The 21,898-nt window shown below is 42.6% G+C and overlaps 1 protein-coding gene across 1 annotated transcript in view; it reads right to left on the bottom strand.

The window, feature by feature from the left end:
• The window catches only part of Psmb7 (proteasome 20S subunit beta 7), a 61,581-nt gene extending 40,393 nt beyond the window's left edge, over positions 1 to 21,188 (bottom strand). Inside the window, exons 1-5 of the mRNA XM_075986071.1 lie at positions 21,063 to 21,188; positions 20,578 to 20,671; positions 19,601 to 19,698; positions 17,831 to 17,971; positions 11,377 to 11,492 (exon numbers count right to left, since the gene is read on the bottom strand). Coding sequence (XP_075842186.1) covers positions 11,377 to 11,492; positions 17,831 to 17,971; positions 19,601 to 19,698; positions 20,578 to 20,671; positions 21,063 to 21,124 — 511 coding nt within the window. The 5' untranslated portion in view covers positions 21,125 to 21,188. The remainder of the gene's footprint in view (positions 1 to 11,376; positions 11,493 to 17,830; positions 17,972 to 19,600; positions 19,699 to 20,577; positions 20,672 to 21,062) is intronic.
• Positions 21,189 to 21,898: the final 710 nt, after the last annotated feature.

Here is a 21,898-nt window from a genome sequence, read left to right as displayed (position 1 = left end):
TGTTCACAGACATAACGTCTCAGATAACTGCACAGTGACCGTGTGTTCACAGACATAACATCTCAGATAACAGTGCACAGTGACCGTGTGTTCACAGACATAACGTCTCAGATAACTGCACAGTGACCGTGTGTTCACAGACATAACATCTCAGGTAACAGTGCACAGTGACCGTGTGTTCACAGACATAACGTCTCAGGTAACTGCACAGTGACCGTGTGTTCACAGACATAACATCTCAGATAACAGTGCACAGTGACCGTGTGTTCACAGACATAACATCTCAGGTAACTGCACAGTGACCGTGTGTTCACAGACATAACATCTCAGGTAACTGCACAGTGACCGTGTGTTCACAGACATAGTATCTCAGGTAACTGCACAGTGACCGTGTGTTCACAGACATAACATCTCAGATAACAGTGCACAGTGACCGTGTGTTCACAGACATAACATCTCAGGTAACTGCACAGTGACCGTGTGTTCACAGACATAACATCTCAGGTAACTGCACAGTGACCGTGTGTTCACAGACATAACGTCTCAGGTAACAGTGCACAGTGACCGTGTGTTCACAGACATAACGTCTCAGATAACTGCACAGTGACCGTGTGTTCACAGACATAACGTCTCAGATAACTGCACAGTGACCGTGTGTTCACAGACATAACATTTCAGGTAACTGCACAGTGACCGTGTGTTCACAGACATAACGTCTCAGGTAACTGCACAGTGACCGTGTGTTCACAGACATAACGTCTCAGGTAACTGCACAGTGACCGTGTGTTCACAGACATAACGTCTCAGATAACTGCACAGTGACCGTGTGTTCACAGACATAACATTTCAGGTAACTGCACAGTGACCGTGTGTTCACAGACATAACGTCTCAGGTAACTGCACAGTGACCGTGTGTTCACAGACATAACGTCTCAGATAACTGCACAGTGACCGTGTGTTCACAGACATAACATCTCAGATAACAGTGCACAGTGACAGTGTGTTCACAGACATAACGTCTCAGATAACTGCACAGTGACCGTGTGTTCACAGACATAACGTCTCAGATAACTGCACAGTGACCGTGTGTTCACAGACATAACATCTCAGATAACAGTGCACAGTGACCGTGTGTTCACAGACATAACGTCTCAGATAACTGCACAGTGACCGTGTGTTCACAGACATAACATCTCAGATAACAGTGCACAGTGACCGTGTGTTCACAGACATAACGTCTCAGATAACTGCACAGTGACCGTGTGTTCACAGACATAACATCTCAGATAACAGTGCACAGTGACAGTGTGTTCACAGACATAACGTCTCAGATAACTGCACAGTGACCGTGTGTTCACAGACATAACATCTCAGGTAACTGTACAGTGACTGTGTGTTCACAGACATAACATTTCAGGTAACTGCACAGTGACCGTGTGTTCACAGACATAACATCTCAGGTAACAGCACAGTGACTGTGTGTTCACAGACATAACATTTCAGGTAACAGCACAGTGACCGTTTGTTCACAGACATAACATTTCAGGTAACAGCACAGTGACCGTTTGTTCACAGACATAACATTTCAGGTAACTGCACAGTGACTGTGTGTTCACAGACATACCAGCACATTAGAAGGAGATGATTTGTAGTTGTGGCTCTCAGCTCCCAAGATTAAAAGGCAAGCTTGATTTGCAGACTTGCCAAAAATAAAGACACTACCACCACCAAAATCACACCAGCTACATTTTTAAAATAACAGATCTCAGGTTCTAAGAGGTTAGGTCCAAGCAAAGCTAGGCCTAAAGCCAAAATTTCCACAGCTTCTTCCAAAGCTCTAACTTAACCCTCAGTACTTCCCGAACAGTCCTCTCGGGGCCACTGCTGTCTCACAAAGCTTCCAAGAAATCGGGTTTCCTGGACCAGCACAGATCTTTCCTGGCCTCTGATTCATAGGATGCAGGGCACAAAAAGAAAACTATAGTGATATACAGAACTTCTAGAACTCCCAAAGCAGCAAAAAGACCCCCAGCAACACTTCAGTGAAGTCCATAGACCAGTCTTCTAGGAAGTATCCACAAAAGCCGAAGAACTGAATACAGCTAAATCCATAGCTGACTGAGGAACTGAAAGTGAGTATGAAACGTTTCCCATCCTGAAGCATGTTGATTTGATCCACTACAGGAAATCTTCCCAAATTAAGCCACGTGGAGATTGCAAGTCTGCACAACAGAAGTGGCAGCACTCATCCGTCCTGGCAGAGCTGGGGAGGCTGGGCAGGGAGGGAATCAGGAGTTTTGAGGTCAGCCTGGGTATATAGCAAGCCTCAAGAAGGGGGGGGGGGGGGGGGATGATATCCACACAAAGAGTGTACTTTAGTGTAAAATATAGAAAAAGTGATCTTCAACTTCTCTTGTACAGCAGGCTCGCCTTGAACTCATTGAGATCCACCTGCCTCTGTCTCCCAAATGCTGGGATTAAGGGTCTGCACCACCACCGCCCAGCTAATTCTCAGCTTCTCTATATGTGGTAGTTTGAGTAAAAATGGACTCATGTATTTAAATGCTTAGTCATCAGGGAGTAGTACTGTTAGAAAAGAATTAGCAGGTGTGGCCTTGTTAGAGGAAGAGCATACTAAGGGTGGGCTTTGAACTTCCAAAAACTCATGCCAAGCCCAGGCTCTCTTTTTCTCCTCTGTTTGCAGATCAGGATGTTGCTCTCAGATACTTCTCCAGCACCATACCTGCATGCCACCATGCTCCCTGACAGGATGATAACGGACTACTCTTCTGAAACCATAAGCAAGCTCCTAGTTAAATGTTTTCTCTCGTAAAAGTTGCCTTGGTCATGGTGTCTCTTCACAGCAATCCAATAGTGACCAAGGCACTGTTCATGTTCCAGCTTAATTTCAGGATTCATCTGTCTCTAAGACAGGACACTGGTTTGTTTCTGCCTCTCTGCCCCCAACTTCTTAACTGCTCAGGGCTCCTGTAAACTAGGGCTTAGGAGGGATATTCCAGTAATTAGGAAATTGTGTACTCAGTTTATCTGGGGATAGACTTTTCCTCAATGGCCCTGGTAGTGACCCTGCATCTTCCCTAATGATGCATACCAATGTTTATTTCTTACCTAAATTGTCCAAGGGCCTCATTTCCAGGAATGTCATGCTTGAAATGTATTCATGTTAATTCTCTATGTGGATAAGCAGGCAAAATAAAAATTTTATATACCACACCAATGCTGCTACAAGGAACACTGCCAACCTAACAAAAAGACGTCCCCAAGCTTCTCCTGACATGACTTCAATCTGCCTAATAAAGGAAAGCTGGCAAGTCCATGGAATAAGCTAATTAATCTGAGAATTAAGAGCCTGTATTTTGTCTATCTAAAAAAAAAAATTGACTGAAACATTCTCTCTTTCTTAATTTAAAAAAAAAAAAGCCAGAAACTCTTGTCCAGCTTCCACAAATCACATTGGCAATCTCTTCCAAATTAGTTTCCTAAAAACGACGTAGTATATGAAAACTTTAGCGTTCCCTCTTCTAGTTTATGCACTTCCTTGCTAGGTGTCAAGAACCCACTGGGAGCCTCCCTCTCTACATCGTTGGTAGAGCACAACCTGGTGAAGCATCCCCACAGCTGTGCTGCTGTCACTGCAGTCAACATGCTCTAGAGCAGGACCAGACCACAGGGTGGGTCAATGCATTCTTCCCTCCCAGGAAACCCAGTAAGACCAGCATGCGGCAGATCACCTATGCTAGTGGGCCAAATGAGAAAGACAGGATGGGTGACATCTATTCAACATAGAAATAGACTTCAGGCACCTGGCTGGTTGCCCACACTACCCTGCGGCAAACTTTAGGTACACCTTTTTAGAAGTTGGGACTATTGGTGCTTACTGTCAAATCACCAAAAAACCAAACCAAACCAAACACACCTTATTACCAAGTTTAGCTTCTACTTCTCATAATAAAGTCAGTTAAAAAAAACAAAAAACAGAGTTTAGGTGAAGTATTCATTTTCTCACTCAAGCTTTGCTAGTAGAAGCCTGAAACTTCCCCCAGGATGTTCACAACCCAGGAAAACATGGAACTATCTGGCTTGAGGATGGCCCTCCACTTGCTTCTTCATCGGAGGTTTGGGCTGTTGTTCATCCAAAATAATGAGCATGAATGAAAACAAAAACCATCAAATCCTGCCAATTCTGGAGCTCTCCCTCAATCTAGCTCCCCACTCTCAACAGGACAGGAAGAGGAGGAAAGGGAATCAGCAGAATGAAGACACAAACCAAACCACCATACCAAACCATCATACCACCAATGTTGTACTAGAATTTACTTGAGGAAAGCCAAAAGTTCAAATCCTGCTTTGCAACTTACCAGCCAAGAATAACAGCTTTGGGTTTCTCATCAATAAAATAGCGACAACAGAATCAGTTGGATGCAATTAACAGGTGATAATGGGGCAGCACCCAGTAGACTTTACATAAAGACACTATATAAATATGCTTTACTTTTAATAAATTTAAAATAATACATCTAGGTTGTTTCTCGTTTCTAGCTATTACAAATACTAGTAAATAAAATAAATAAATAATAAAGTAAATAAAATAAAATAAAAAAGGACCAGCCACATGAACAATGCTTTCTGCTAATTTCTTACAGCTAAATTGGAGCCACACACACAGAACAGAATCAACACTAACTCTAGTCCAAAACTAAAAACCAACAGTCCACAGTAGACAGCAGCTAAGGTTACTAAGTAAGTTCACTGGCACAAACAAGTTACAAAGCAATATTCTGGCAGACTCTTGGGACACGATTCCACTCTCAGAAAGCACAGTTTTGAAGAAACAAAAAGGTTGGACAAGGCCAGGAGGAACAGAGTTTGGCCAAGGTCTGAATCCTAGAATCAGGACATGCCACTATTCCTAGGGCTATTGGAGAGAATGGCTTCAGGCTGGACTCAGGTAACAGGGAAGATGTTTCCGACTGCATGCAAAACCACTCCTGCAGAGCAGCCTGGAGGTAGCAGTGAAAACATTCAGGTGAGAACAAGGGGTTGCCACAGACTATACACAGCATATACACAGAAAGGCAGCAAGAAACAAGACTAGAAAGGCTGCCCAGGTAGAAGAGTTACTGCCACATCACAGCTACCAGCAGTTCAGCAGCATGGAAGAAGACAGCAAAGAACCAACATCAAAAATGCAGGGTCTGGCCTGTGGCTCGGCAAGCTACTGAGTACTCTCCACATCCCTCTTGTCTCTGGGCCTGTCCACAGCTGTCACATGCCTGGTCAGAACACAATCTACCTCCACTTCCAAGCCTCTTTCGTATCAATGCTCCCTTTGATGCCAGACTGACTTCTCATAGCAAATCTAATCATACTGGATAGATTAGGTAGGACTGCCTGAGGTTAGGAACCTCCAGGACAAAACCAAAGCATCTTATCTAGCGTCACCTCTGGCCCATCCTCGCAATATTCACACATCTTCGTCCCTTCCTATTTCGCTTCTACTGGGCCCCTAGACAGAATCTCCCCCACTCCCCAGCACTGCTCCTGCCTCACCTCCAGAGCTTGGGAAGCACAGGATCAAGGAGGACTGCGGGTAGAGTGAGGCAGCAAACTTCTTCCTGGGTTTTTCCCCTTATCAAACTGGCAAAAAAAATCCAGTGTCAGGAAGGCTGCTCCAGAAAGATATCTTTGTGTTCTCTTGGTGGGAGGGTAAATTAGTGCCATCTTTGTGGAAGACAGTTTGGCAGTAGCTCTTGAAAGGTAAAACGCCCTGTACCGTTTACCATCTGTCACTTCTGGGGACTGCCTGCCCAGCAGCTGTACTTTCTTCCTGGGTCTGAACAAGTTCACCCTAACATAAACAGGCTGAGCTGCAACCTCAGAGCACCCACCCTTTCCCACACAGTTCTCTGGCAGTGCAAGGACTGCAGCTTCAGCTCAGAGCCTGTCCAGCTACCGCTGTGGAGGCTCTACAGACCTGCCACAGTCCATTCTCAAGTGGGTTCGTTTGTTTTGTTTCTTGGCACTGTTCTTGGCCCCAAACCCAATTTTTGTCCTCCCAGGTAGGCTAGAAACCACCTGCTATTAAAACAAAATAGCTCTTTTACTGACATCATGCAATATTTCTATTGCTTATAAAAAAATTCATGAACATATTCTAATCTAGAAATTTAAAACTAAGAATGTAGTAAAATCAAGGATGCATTCATAGAAACTAATCGATACACTAGTAAAACTTTGAAAAGCAAAGGGTTCATTGCTAAGAGAATGATCGGTAAATCATGGTACAGCCATATAAAGCAATCCATCAGAGCAACTACAGAAATAATGTTCTCCTTATTATTTAGACCCACAGAGAAACAAAACCCTTAAAACCAATTTATAGAGGGGCTGGAGATGTAGCTCAGTGACAAAGCATTTTGCTCATGCACAAGACCTAGGTTTGATCTCCAATACCACAAAAAATAAAGCATATGACAAATCAGTGGGAGAGGATTATGGGAGACAGCATGGCCTCATCTATGCATTTTCTTTTTAAAAAAAATTATTTTTAGATTTAATGATTTTATATGTATGAGAGTCATAAACATACACATGTACATATGTGCAGAAGTGCTAGCTCCCCTAGGACTTGAGTTATAGATGGTTGTGAACTGTGATGTGGGTGTTAGGAGTTGAACCTGGTTCCTCTGCAAGAGCAGCCTGTGGTGGTAACCAGTGAGCCAACTCTCTAGCTCCCATCTATTCTTTAAAAAGACAACTATACAAGCTAAGAAGTAAGTCATAGAGAAGAATAGATGAAGATGTACTATGGTGATATTGTTTGTGCTTTAACAAAATAAAGCTTGCCTGAAGATCAGAGTGCAGAACTAGCCACACAGAGGCCAGGCAGTGGTGGCATACACCATTAATCTCAGCATTTTGCAGACAGAGGCAGGCGATCTCTGTGAGTTCAAGGCCAGCCTGGGCTACACAAGATAGAATCAGTCTAAAAGAGAAACAGAGCTCATACCTTTGATAGCAGCACTTGGGATCACAGCCTTTAATCCCAGCACTCAGGAGGTGGAGACAAGAGTGATATATATGGCTGAGTAGAGAGAAGAATATAAGGCAGGAGGAGACAGGCGCTCAGAGAATTCAGTCTGGGGTTTCAGCCTGAGGATTCGTAGGGACCGGATAGCCCCTTTAGTCTGAGGATTCAGCAGAGGTAAGTCACAGAAAAGAATAGATTAAATCTACAGTGATATTTTGTAGAGGTAAGAACTAGTGGCTGGATGCCTTGCTGTTTCTCTGATCTTTCAGCATTAACCCCTATATTATGGGTTTTTATTAATAAGACCAATTAGAATTAACACACAATATACTATGGCATATCTTGAGGATAAGGAAACAACACGTAACTAACAGTGACAGGCCTTGAGGAGGGTATAAGGTAGACTTATCTTCCGCTCTCAAGTCATGGCTCTTGTCATGAACATACTACTCGCACCAGACAGTGTTTCAGTGTCACCTGCTCAGAAAGAACTCCCCAGACACCATACTCTTTCCTATTACTGTTACAGTCTCTCACCTTGGGTACTTACACCATGGGGTTTCTTAGGGTTGAGTTGCATGTACTCACCTGCTTAATGCCATTCCTTTTTTTTTTAACCTAAGAGAAAGTTGTTTTATTAAGAGCAAAACCAGTTTTCCAGACAAGGAATTCTGCTTGAGACTAGAGTATGATTCCAGCACATTTTCAGACTGTCAACCTGCTCTACAGATTTTGTTTGACTTGTTAGTTTCAACAATTAAAAGAACCAATTCCTTAATATCCATCTATCCACCCACCCACCCAACCCAACCCATACACCAATCAATTAGCCCGTCTACCCATTGATTGATTGAGAAATGCATCCATTTATCATGTTAGTTTTGTTTTTCTGGAGAACCCTGACTAATTTAAGTGTTAACATATTTGAGAAGAGCTCATCCTAATGTTATTCTTATATTTCAGGATATTGTCTGAACACTTTATATGCATTCTCATTTAATTATCATAATTATCACTTAATGCCATTCTTAGCCACAGAGCAACAAATAAGCTTGGAGGTGGCACTGTGCTGAGCACTATGTCCCTAGCCCCAAACACAATGCCTAACACTAGTGCTGTCAAGTGAGTATCTGACAAATGACTGTAAGGACCTTGGTCTCCTTTTTAAGACTCAGCCAAACCTCCTCTGCTTTACCAGTTCAGTTCAGAAGCGACCCTTTCTCGCAGGCTTCCACTGTCTTCGATGACACCTATTATCTGCTTCTCTGTAAAGACTATGCCTCTCACACATCTCACTCAAAAACTGCTGTGGAACTTGCCAGGAGTGCTGGCACACACCTTTAATTCCAACTCTTGGGAAACTGAGGCCAGCACTTCTATGTGAGTTGAGGCCAGCCTAATCTACATAGCAAGCTCTCAGGTAACTGGGCTACATAAAAACCCTGCCTAAAAAATAAAAATCTAAGCAAACAAACAGTTGAGGAACAAATGGGTAAGTGAGCAAACTGTCATATTCAACAATTTACTTGCATATTAAATCAGATGTTAAGTCTTAATTCAGTCCTTTAGGAGAGCAAAAGCAGACAGTGTAGAATAAGTAGGCTAAAGTAGAACTATCTTACAAGCTAGGCATAGTGGTAAACTCCTTTAATCTCAGCACTCAGGAGGCAGAGGCAGGAAGATGGATCTCTGTGAAGTCAAAGCTAGCCTTATCCTCAAAACAAGTTTCAGGACAGCAGGATTACAGAGAATTTGTCTCAAAGTTACAAAAGAGAGAGAAGAAATATTCTACAAACTCAGTTATGGACCTGTTGTCCTGAACTCAACCAGGTTCAGAGCAGCATAAAACTGTGGCAGGCCACAAGCAAAATGGACACTTGACTGCTTACTTCAAATGACATTTTCTAAAGTCAACACGGAAGACAAATCATTACAGTTCAAAAGCAAGAGAAAAATTCCATTTCCCATTTAGAAAATGCTTGGTATCTGGCTGGGCGGCAGTGGCGTGTGCCTTAAATCCCAGAACTCTGTTCTGAGGCAGAGATACGTGGATCTCTATGATTTCAGGGCCAGCCTGGTATTCAGAGAGAGTTCTAGGACAGGCTCCAAAGCTACACAGAGAAACCCTGTCTCGAAAAAACAAAAACAAAACCAAAAAGACAAAAAAAAAAAAAAAAACGTACTGCCAGGCAGTGGTGGTTCATGAGTTTCGTTCTAGTAATTAGGAGGCAGAAGCTGGTGGCTCTGAGTGGAAGGCCTGTTGTACACAGTGAGTTCCAGAACAGTCAGGGCTAGGTAGAGAGACCCTGTCTCAAGCCCCCCAACCCACTTTAAGAGAAAGGGATGACGCTGGGTCTGATGGCACAGTTCTAATACTCCTAGCTACTCAAAATGCTGAGGCAGAAGGATCACAAGTTCAAGGCCAGTCTAGGCTATAAAGCCAGAATGAGCAACTTAGTAAGATAAGATGGCATCTCAAAATTTGAAGAGAACTGAGGCTGGTACTTAACTCAGTGATAAAGCACTTGCTAAACACATTCAATCTCAGGTACCACCAACAAATAAAATCCTCACTTTACTACCACTTCATGGAATTAAAGGGAGAGAAATAAAAACACTTTGATGCAAAAAAAAATTCTTAAATAAATCAATTTAGAACAACTTTTAAATTATAATATCTTCATTTAAGAGAATTACTATTGTAGAATATTAGTTAAAATATTATATTAATGCTGTTGAACATTTGTTTAATGATGCAAAGATGTGTTGCATTTGTTTAACTCTGTGAAACGGTGTTACTTTGCCCATCTAAAACACCTGATTGGTCTAATAAACAGCTGAATGGCCAATTGCAAGGCAGGAGAAAGGATAGGTGATGGCCTGGCAGGCAGAATAAACAGGGGTAGAAATCTGGGAAGAGAAGAGATCTAGGAGCAAGAGAAGGAGGACGACTCGAGGGACCAGCCACCCAGCTACACAGCAGGCCAAGAAGTAAGGAAAGGTATATAGGATAAAGATAAAAGCCCAGAGGCAAAAGGTAGGCAGGATAATTAAGTTAACAATAGCTAGCTAGAAACAAGCCAAGCTAAGGCTGGGCATTCATAAAAAAGAATAAACCTGTGTGTGTGTGTGTGTGTGTGTGTGTGTGTGAGAGAGAGAGAGAGAGAGAGAGAGAGAGAGAGAGAGAGAGAGAGAGAGAGAGAGAGATTTGGGAGCTGGGAGAGAGAGAGAAAGAGATTGATTTGGGAGCTGGGTGGTGCCCCCCTCCAAAAGAGCAAAAAAAATAAAAAACAGCCAACAACACATTACAAAGACCCACCCACCCATGTATACAAACATGGTTGTGCATACCCTACTATTCTAGGCCCTGGGAGGTGAAGACAGGAGGATCAGGAGTTTAAACCCTGAAACAAACAAAAACAGTAATCACAAAGATCCACCCAAGTGGTAAGGTTCCCCAGGAAGGAGGAAAGTACATCTACTACAAAGCACCTTTTAGAGGGCTAGCCAACACAATGGAATAGCAAAGTCTCCAACTGGCAACTTCCAACTGCGCAAAGCAACCATCTTCCCAGATCCAGAGCCAAGTCAGAAAGACAGACAGCAAATAGCAAGAAAGCCAGCAACCACACACAACTGGATTTATACAATTTGATTCAGAAATTTAACATAAACTTTTATTTGAAAATCTCAATTTGTCTAAGTACCATTTTATCACTTTCAAAAAGTTTTTAATTAAAGCAACAACGAGAAAAGATTACTACTGTTGGTAAGCCAGGCAATAGAGCAGACTTTTCCTGCATACGGAACAAACTGGTGCCCAGGTACAGCTGACAATTCACAGGTAGGAAGGTTCTCCACAATCCCTCAGACATTAGGTAGGTGCATAGAGAGCTTTTCCGGCTGGTGAGAGGCTGGATGACTGCGCCTCATGCCCAGAGCCACATGGGTTCTCCTCTGACCACACATCTGGCACATGTGCACCTGCCCACACACGACTGTCTATCAGTGCCAGCATGCTGAAAAGTGAGGCTCCAGATCTTCCTCTCACCTGCCTCATCTTCTACCAGGACCTGTCCAAGCTTTCACTGGACTTTCCCCTGCTTTCTGCCTGCCCATCACTCCCAAATCCTCTGAGCATATTCATAACCTTTTGCTTTTAGATCATTGCAAATTCTTATAATGATACAAGAAATAACAAGGTGTTCCCGTTCCCACATAGCCTTAACACCTGAAGTGACTACAATATCATCTACACTGCTGTCCTTCCTGTGAATAGTCCGCACTTCCTAACATTGCTATGTCAAGAAAAACATAATACTCACCCATGGTGACATAAGGCAATTTATCAGTTGATCCATGAGGATAGATGCTGTAGAGATGAGGCCCAGTAACATCTACTCCCCCCAAAACTAGGGCTGCACCAATGTAACCTTGATACCTGGGGATCAGAAGACATATTTAGATCAGAAAAAATTTAGTCCATCACTGTAGCTTACGCAAAAGCTGCAAGGGTCAGACAAGAGTTTTCCTTAGATGTTTCATTAAGAAGCTATTGCTTGCACAGGAACCAAGCAGGGAAAGGAATTAAACCAGTTGAACATCTACAATTGGCAGCTGTAAACTGTGAGGTACACCACATGACTCATTTCAGCTCAGTCACCAAGCCACCTAAAAAGCCTATCATTCCCATTTTAGTAAAGACAAAAAAAAAAAAAAAACCAACTAGAAACATGGAGAACTTCTTTTGTTCATTGTCCCTGAGTCAAGGCTGGCTTATTCCAAAGCCTATCAGCATTGTCCCCTTCAGTTCCTGGGGGTGGCTGATAAGCTAGTGATCAAGTTAGCAGTGAGAAGCTCCTCCTGTGTTCAAGCCGGTCAGCTGTGTTCAAGCCTTTAGCTCTTGACAATAAAAATGAAGCCAATATATGATGAGCTTGCCATACAGACTAATCCTAAGACACAAATAAAGGAGCACACAAGAAAAACCATCGTTCAGACCAGAAAGGGCTCCATGACACCCAGCATTTCCACTGGCCCGTGATCAAACTACTGGCAATCTAACATTTTTAAAGTGAAAAAGTCAAGGCTAGGAAAGAATTTTATGAGCAGCCTGAAGAGAGGTCAGAGATTGCTCAGCAGATAGATGTGCTTGCTGCCAAGCCTGATGATCTGAGTTGAGATTCAGTCCACAAGACCCATATGGTGGAAGGGGAAAACTAACTCTTCCAAGATGTCTTCTGACCTCCTCCACATATGTTCCATAACATACACACACAGACATGCATGCACACATACTAAAAAGAATGTAATTTTTAAAATGTTAACCATTTTAAGGTAGCTGGAGAGATAGGTCAATGTTTAGAAGTATGTACTGCTCTTGTAGTGGAACCAAGTTTTGTTCCCAATACCCATACCAAGAGGCTTACAAGTGCCTATAAGTCTCACTCCAGACAGACATCCAAGGGTACTTGTACCTGAATACACATACCACATCCACACCCATACACACACAAAATTAAAAACAATTCTTTAAGACTCGATCTTTACTACATAGTTTGCAAGGCGAGCAGCCTGAAGAGGGAACATAGGCCCACATGGTGGAAACATCTGGTCCAAGGCTTGTTAGCAGCAGAGTCAAAACTGGAGCCTGAGACACTGCACAGAAAAGCCAGAATGGCGGCATGCACTGTACCCAGCAATGCCAAGCCTGTTCCACTGCCTGTTGAGGAGGGCATATGAAAAACGTCAGTTTCTCTAAAGGCTATAACACCCACTGCATGACTTCGAAATGTTTAAAAGTTTAGACAAGTGGCTGGCATCCTTAAAATCTGAACCAGAGGGTAAAGTTCAGTAGCAGCTCACATGCCCTGCACATGAAGGACTGAGTTTGAGCTCCAGCACTGAGACAGTAACACAAAAGCCTTGATCCAGAAACCCTACTTCCAGGGCTTCAGCCCAAGAATGTGTCAGAAAAACAGACAGAAATGTGTTTACCACAGCACTGTTAGTGACATAAAAGCAGCAAAAGAAATGGTGAACACAGAGAATATGACATGAGCATTAAGAACCATACCTTTCCTCATTCACTAGTGACTGTGGAACGATCTTGGGTTCCAACAGTGAGTCAAAGGCTAAACCTGTCTTTATGAATCATGGAATTTTTTGGAGACAAGGAATTTATTCTAGAAGTTAGCCTAAGTAATTAATTATGCAAATACCCAAAGATTCATGGAAATATCTTCAAAAGGGCTATATTGTTAATGTTCAAAAACTAACAACACTAAAATTATATATACGATTATATAGTGTGTATATATAGTGTATATCTATATGTACATATATATATCATATATCATACATTGATAGTTGGTACTTAAAACTTTTGTGGGTTAGACCTCTTTGAAAATTTACTAAAATTCAGGAACCTTTGCCTGTAATAAGCATGCACACTTAAATATTTTCTTATTTCATGTGGTTCTAGGTCTCTAAAATGCTTCCCTGGGTTCAAAAGAAGAACTCGTGAACCTGAGCTCTCTACTAACAGAAACAATATACACAATCAGCATTGTATACAGGGCAAGCTATAAAGCAGTACATGAACATGGCATTCCTGTTCATGCATAAATATGAGGCTGTAGGTAAAGCATAAAAGATCTGAAAAATATTCAAATAAAAACCTTTAGGCTCCATGGTAGGCACCGTTTTAGCTATCTGTGTGGATACATGAATCCCATACTGCACATGTGAATGTCTTTCTTTCCTCCACCATGTGAGTTCTTAACTATCAAACTCAAGACTTTTGGGCTTGGCAGTAGATACCTTTACCTGCTTAGCCAGCTCAGCCCCTTCCTTTATTTCGTTCTCCCCATTAAGTCAAGGAGACCACAACTATCAGTGGCATTTTCCAAGAAAAAAACCTACCCTTAAGAAGTGTAAAACAGCCCATCGGTCGTCGTGCATACCTTTAATCCCAGCACTCATGAGGCAGAGGAAGGCAGATCTCTGTGAGTTCGAGGACATCCAGGGATATACAGAGAAATAAATAAATTCCTATGATCCCAGGCTGGGCAGTAGTGGTGCACACTTGAGAGGCAGAAGTAGGCAGATCTCTGAGTTCGAGACCAGCCTGGTCTACAGAGTGAGTTCCGAGACAGCAAAAAAGTGTAAGATCAAGCTAGAGAACCGTCTTGGCAGTTAGGAATGCAAGATGTTTACACAGGATCTGAGCTCAGTTCTCAGCATCCGCATCAGGAGGCTCACAACTGCCAGGAACTCCAGCTCTAAAGATCCAACACCCTCCTCTGTTCTCTGTGAGCACCTGCACTCATGCCGTGTGTGCGTGTTTGTGTCACACATACACAAAGTCACAATCGGCAGTTCTTGACCCAAAGTACTAAAGTCAGATGCAAAGTTTTTTCCCTTAAACCATTCTCACTTTATGTAAGTCACCCAAAATGTCACCAGATATGAAGGACGATACTACCTTGGTTTAAATTTTTAAATGTTCCCCTCAAAACATTTGATAAAATTTAACTCTGGCCAGGCATGGTGGTGCACACCTTTAATTCCAATACTTAGGAGGCAAAGGCAGTAGATCTCTGTGAGTTCAAGTCTAGCATGATCTATATATTAGGCACCAGGTTAACCAGAGATATAGTGAGACCCTGTTCTCACAAAATAACTAAATAAACAACCTTTACAAACTGTACTAAATAAAAATGAACGACTGGAGAGAGAAAAAAGAGAAATCGTAGAATTCTTAAAATCTTATAGAGATTAAATATTTGCTAAATTATTTTGCTAAATACCTTAAATAACAATCATGAATTGTTTTATATGTAGTAGGCCATATGAGCCACCAGGGGGTGCTTTATATTGAAATTTATAAAAAATATAAATATATTTATGTTTATTATTTTATATATAAATATATATAATTTATAATTTTTTTTAAAATCTGTGTTTTAAATGATCAGACAGTCTCATGTTGTAACTGCAGCATTTATTTAGTGGCAATAATTCCCCTGCATTAGCATGGTGGCTTCATATACAAAGGGCTGGCTCCATTCCTGTTCTCTCATCTATAAGTAGGAACTACATCACCATCCTTCCTCCATAAACACCACTGAGAATATAGAGCAATGCTACAAGGACCTCATATTATTAGGAAAGCCAGAGCACAAGCACAATAAACCAGAACCAAAAAAAAGGCTAAACAATCGAAAATTCTTATGCCAAAGGTGACACTGACCACGCAATCCCTAATAGGTACTGCCACGTTATCCTACTTTCAATTTTTTAAAAAATGTGTTGGTGTTTTGCCTGCATGTTATGTCTGTGTAAGGATGTAGGATCCCTGGGACCTGGAGTTAGACAGCTGTGAGCTGCCATGTAGGTGCTGAGAATAGAATCTGAGTCCTCTGGAAGAGCTGCCAGCACTCTTAACCACTGAGCCATCTCTTCAGGCCCGTATGTATGTACGTACGTACGTACGTATGTATGTATGTACATACATATGTATGTATGCATGCATGTGTATATTTTTTTAATTTTTTTTTTTTCCAAGACAAGGTTTCTCTATGTTGCTTTTGAACCTGTCTTAGAACTCTCTTTGTAGACCAGGCCGGCCTTGAAATCAGAGATCCACCTGCCTCTGCCTCCCAAGTGCTGGGATTAAAGGCGTGCGCCACCACCACCCAGCATAACCCCTAATAATTTTTTAAAAAACAAAAATTGTATTTTTTAATTTAAATCTCCCAATTTATAATTATTGGCCACTATTTTGTCTGAAATACCATGTGACCTACAGGAGACTTTTTTGGTCAATGATGTCATGATATTCACAGGGCAAGTGTCTGAAAAGGATGGATGCCCTAGAGACAGATGAACCAAGCTTGTGGGAACTCACGAACTCTAGACAGCCAGCTGTGGAGCCTTGCATGAGATCAAACTAGACTTTCTGCATATGGGAGACAGCTGTCTTGGTCTATCTGAGGGGACCCTAGCAATGGGACCAAGATCTATTCCTAGTGCATGAGCTGGCTTTTTGGAGCCCATTCCCTATGATGGGATGCCTCCCTCAGCCTTGATGCAGTGGGGAGGGGCTTGGTCCTGCCTCGACTTAATGTGTCAGACTTTGTTGACTCCCCATGGGAGACCTTCTTACCCCCCGGGATGGAGAACCGTAGTTGGAATATAAAATGAATTAAATAAACAGAGAATAAATGAATGAATGAACGAATGAATAAATGAATCGGTCAATCGATAAATAAAGTAAAAAGAATGGATGCCCTAAAACTAAGGCAGGCCCAGGAAAACAGGTACTATTTTCACTGTAATAGACCTGTGAGGGCTGGTCTTGGTGACCAACTTAACACACTTAGGAAGAAGGGACCTCAACTGAAAAACTGCCTCCATCAGATTGGCCTAAGAGCATTTTTCTTGATTACTAATTACTAATTATGTAGGAGGGCCCAGCCCACTACAGGCAGTATTGTTCCTAGGCACGTGGTTGTGAAATATATATATATATATATATATATATATAAAAATCTAGCTAAGCAGGTCAGAAGGAGCAAGCCAGCAAGCAGGGTTTCTGACTTGAGTTCTTGCCTTGGTTTCTTTCCCTGTAAGATATAACCTGTAAGATGAATTAAACCCTTTCTTTCCCAAATGGTTTTTGGTAGGGTGTTTATCACAGCAATGGAAAAGTAAACTATAGACAAATAGAGAAAACCAACTTAAGACTTTAAAACTCAGGGAGGCAGAGGCAGGCAGATCTCTGTGAATTCAAGGCCTGCCTGGTCTACAGAGAGAGGTCTAGGACAGTCAGAGATACACAGAGAGACCCTGTCTTGAACAGAACGAACGAAGAAAGAAGGAAGGAAGGAAGGAAGGAAGGAAGGAAGGAAGGAAGGAAGGAAGGAAGGAAGGAATAAAAAAATATTTTAAAACTATCAAAACCTATACGAACACAAGGGAAAAAGAAACAAAACTCCTATGAACTCTGTGTGAGAATTTGCAAAGAAAGAAGTTCAGATCAGGCTAATTACTATACCTATTAAGCCTCAACCTGTTTATTTATAAATGGGACACAGCAATACCCCTTAACTCAGAGATAAAGAAAATATGAGACAGTGCACAGAGCATTTCAACAAGGGTCTGCAAGACAAAGAGAGACAGACTGGTGAAATCAGTATTATTTTACCCACTTCACCCACTCATAAGTCACCTCTCACTCTGTTGTTACTTTGCTGCTAAAAAAGGAAAGAAAAAACATTTGTGTTTAAGTGCTAGGGAAATGGGTAGGATTTACAAGACAAACTCAAAGTACTGTTTGACTGTGAGCCAAAGTTGTCTTATCCAGTAATATTTCTGTTTCAAGAAATTACTGGCCACAATTCGGGGCAAATCAAAACTGTAAGATAGATCAGACCACACAATCTATTTAATTACCAAATGCTTTAAAAATTAAAAACGGCAGCCAGGCAGTGGTGCAAACACCTTTAATCCCAGCATTAGGGAAGAAGCAGGAGGATCTCTGTGAATTCAAAAATAACCTGGTCTACACAATGAGTTCCAGGAAAGCTAGGTGAAACCCTGACTCTAAAAAACAAGAAAATAAACAAAATTAGAAATGGTTAATTGATTTCTGGAACAAAATGTGCTCTTCTAAATACTTCACCCCTCACGCCCAGGCTTTCTTATGCTAAAAGTCTAAGATTTAAAAAAAAAAAAAAGACGGCTATTACAAAGATGTACGCCCTGAAGCTCTACCTGAAAAGCATCTGCTTCAACATCCGATTGGCAGTCACAACTCTCGGGAGGCGGCCGGTGGTGAGAGAGTGGAGCTCCAAGTTGGAAGAAATAAGCTGGGTTGTCATGTCTGTGTCCGCAGCTGTCCCAGCACCACAGCAACTGAAAAATACCATAGACATTTAGTTGGCATTTAATTAACAGAAGACTAAATTAGAAATAGAGCCTCCCTGAGTGGTGGTGGTACATACCTTTAATCCCAGCACTTGGAAAGCTAAGGCAAGTGGATCACTTTGAGTTCAAGCCCAGCCTGGTCTATAGAACAAGTTCTGGGACAGCCAGGAATACACACAGAGAAACCCAGTCTTAACCCCCACCCCCCCCATCCAAAAAAGAGAAAGAAATAGAGCCTCTTGATTAACTCTACAATGTTTAGGTACGTGAGAGTCGCTCTAAGTAGTCTGCAATTCAATTTCTCTGTCTAACCAACCTTAAACATGAAACTGAGAACACATACCCTAATTGCATGCAAATATATCCTCTATGGTGCAATGGGACATTTCAAATCATTCCTTTCTCTGCTTCAAACAGAGTGCACATTTTAGTCCTACTACAAATGCATCCAAATTGTACAAAAGAGCAAGACAATGTATGAAAATTTTACAATTCAATATTGACACTGGACAGTCTCAATTTATTCAGAACTAAGTAAAAGAGGAATGGAAGAGAAAATTTATAAAGCCATAAAATAACATAGGTACAACAGGCCATGGAAAGCTGGAGGGCAGAACAATTCTTTTGTTTTCTTCTTTAAAGAGCGTGTGTGTGTGTGAGAGAGAGAGAGAGAGAGAGAGAGAGAGAGAGAGAAGGGGAAAGGGAGGGAGGGAAAGGAGGAGAGACTTGTGCCATCTAAGTATGTAGAGGTCAAAGAACATCTCTCAGAATTTGGTTCTGTCCTTCCACTATGTGGATTCAGAGGATCCAATTCGGATGGTCAGGCTTGATGGCGACCTTCATTACCTGCTGAGCCACCTCATCAGCCCCGAGAGCAATGAATTCTAATTGTTAAGGAATGGTTTTTATGAGCTGAGTTTTGGAAGGACAGCAACAGTCTAAAAACAGAAAGGACAAAAGGGTATTTTTATCTTATTTTTTAAAATCTTACTGATGATGGTATGTGCATACGTCTGTGTGAAAGTCTGCACACAACTGTTTGTGGGTATTCTCAGAAGCCCAAAAAAAGGGTGTTAGATCCCTTGTGTGAGCTCTAACTCTGTGTTTTACAAATGTAAGGTGGAAACTGTAAACATTAGTATGAAAACCAGAGGCAGACATTCCAATTAAATAACTGCGCTTGTCCAGATGAGAAAAAAGAACCAAAATAAAGGTCTCAGCAGAGGGAAAAATAGGAATAGATTCGAGAGGCACCTGGCAGGCAGACTGATACAACAGAAGGACCTGACCATGAGGAGTACCAGTGACCAGTGTGCGGAAATGCTTTGAGCTACTTGTTTGGCAGAGTCTTAGTTATCTGGCCTCAAAGTCACTAGTAGCTAAGATGACCTTAACCTGATCCTCCTGCTTCCACCTCCCCAGGGCTAAAATGCACTTTCTGCAGTGCTGCGGACAGAACCAAGAGCTCTGCATATGCTAGCTGAGCACTACAACCCACACAATCCAGAAACACGGGCTGGACCACAAACAGACTGCAGGGAGGATGGCGGTAATGGTCGATTTTTAGTCCTGACATATTAGAAAATTTCAGAGTAGTTCAAATTCATCAATACTTACTAAATATTAGGAGATATGAAGTGAATTTTTGAACAGTTTTTGTCAGCAACAACCATCCCTTCAGTTGCTCTTGTGTCTGCTCCAAGAACTATGCCATCCTATTAAAAAAAGAAAAAACACAGTGGCAAGTTGACCTCCACACCAAGAACCACATGAAGCTGAGAATGGGCTCCACCAAGCTGTTCTCTGACCTCGACGCTCATTCCCTGGCATATGCACACTCACACATACCTGACAAAATTAAGTAAACAGTCACCTCTGTCTATTAGATTTCTTTCTTTTTTACTTTTTGGTTTTTCAAGACAGAGTCTCTCTGTGTAGCTCTTGCTGTCCTCAAATTTACACTATACACAAGGCTGACATCAAACTTACAGAGAATAGCCTGCCTGTGTCTCCCGAATATGGGATCTCTTCACCTGTAACAGCATTATTCACTAGTCTTTATAATCTTTACAGTTAAATTCTGGATTTATCTCCATTTAACGAATGAGGTTTAACTCTGTGAAGAAAGCTGAGGACATATGGTTACCTATTTTTAATCCCTTAATCCCTGCATTTGGGAAGCAGAAGCAGGTGAATCTCCGAGTTTTTAAAGCAGTGGGATATAGATGGCATGTTCCAGGAACAGTCGGGATTACATAACAAGATCCTGTCTCAAAGCGGGGGAGAAGGGCTGAACTGCCCAAGACTGGAAGCAGCATCAATGCCTTAAACATCTAGACAAATCCATCTGATCCCAAATTTTACTTTTTCCCATTACATCATCCTGCTTCCTACCCGTTTTCCTTTAAGAAAAAGCAAATTGCCGTCATGTCAAAAACTTCAAAATGAGTAAAGAATAAAAACTATTAAACACGTAAAGCCTACAGACAAAAGCAATTTCTAATGAAAGCTCTTTTCGTGACGTACCCTGACATTTGCACTACCAGATCTAGCTGAAAATTGAGGGTCCAAGTGGCCTAGCTGTTTCGGCTTACCTTATAGACCACCCCAGCGATGGTAGTGCCAGTTTTTCGGGCTTTCGGAAGCTTGAGCCCCTTCTTTGCAAAATCAGCTTCCAAGACGGCATTCCTGAGGGAAAGCGCAGAAATCAAGTGTTGGAGGACAAGACCACAATTGCGCCGTACTGGCCCGAGTGTGCTCAGGAGGGAACTCGGTCTGCTCTCGCCCCAATCTGTTCACTGGAGCCTCCCACCATCCGCACTATCCGCACAGAGTCACAGATCGGGGCTGTGACCCGCCTAAAGCCACCGGGAAGGACCACGTCCTTAAGACTGGCACACGGAGGAGCCGCGCGGGCCTCGGAAGCCGTCCGCGCCGGAGCGCCGATTCCCTGAGTCACACGGCCGCGGGCGCCGTCCCCACGTCGCCTCCCGTCCCCGGCCCAGGCCACGGCTCAGCTCCGACCCGGGGCACCGAGCTCCCACCCACGCCTCGATCGCTGCCCGTGGCATGGACACACCTGCGGCAATTATCAAAAGAAAACCCTCCGACTGGTGCCTGAAACACCGACACTGCCGCCATCTTCCCAAGAAAGTGTTTCCGGGCCGAGGGCGGAGCGAACAAGAAGAACAGAACACTTCCGGCGCCGCGGGCGAACGGGATGGAAGGGCGGGGCAAACTTCGAACTGGCGCCGCGGCCACAGAGTTCTGGGTTCTCCCTCTCTAGAGAGGCTCGGCGGCGTTTCAAGTACATCGCCTCCAGTTCCGGGGAGGAGAAACTGACGACAGCAGATGGGATGCGGTTTATTAAGTCAGATAAAATTCCCCCCAATTACCAAGTCTCCTAACGCTCCGATCATTTTCTACCGTTAATCGGAGTCCAGGGACATGACTCCCAGGTCCGAGGCCCGGGGGGGCGTTCACTTTCTCAGAAAGTCGGACACATGAAAAGACGTCCGTGCATGAGTCATCAGGGAAATGCAACCCAAAATTCCCAATGAGATACTGCTTTGGACCTACTAAAATGGCTGGAATTAGGCAAAATCACAAGTGTGGAAAGTCTCATATGTGATAGGTGAGAATGTAAAATACAGCAGCTCCAGAAAATGAATTGGAACTTGAACCAAAGTTTGTCCTGGATACACACCCAGAAGAACTGAAAACCTGAGTTCACAAAAACTTTCACCCAAATGTGCACAGCAGCGAGTTTCAGACACCCATCAATGGATGAATAAATAAAATGCATAACTACACAGTGGAATAGTATTCAGCTATAAAAGGGAAGGAAACATGATACCTACTAAATCACAGATGAACCCTGAAAACAATTTAATAAAATCGCGAAGCCAGGCCTGG

The sequence above is a fragment of the Microtus pennsylvanicus genome, chromosome 9, assembly GCF_037038515.1.
Source record: "Microtus pennsylvanicus isolate mMicPen1 chromosome 9, mMicPen1.hap1, whole genome shotgun sequence".
Taxonomy (NCBI): domain Eukaryota; kingdom Metazoa; phylum Chordata; class Mammalia; order Rodentia; family Cricetidae; genus Microtus; species Microtus pennsylvanicus.
The sequence above is the reverse complement of the archived record's forward strand: the minus strand, read 5'-3'. Positions and strand labels throughout refer to the sequence as shown.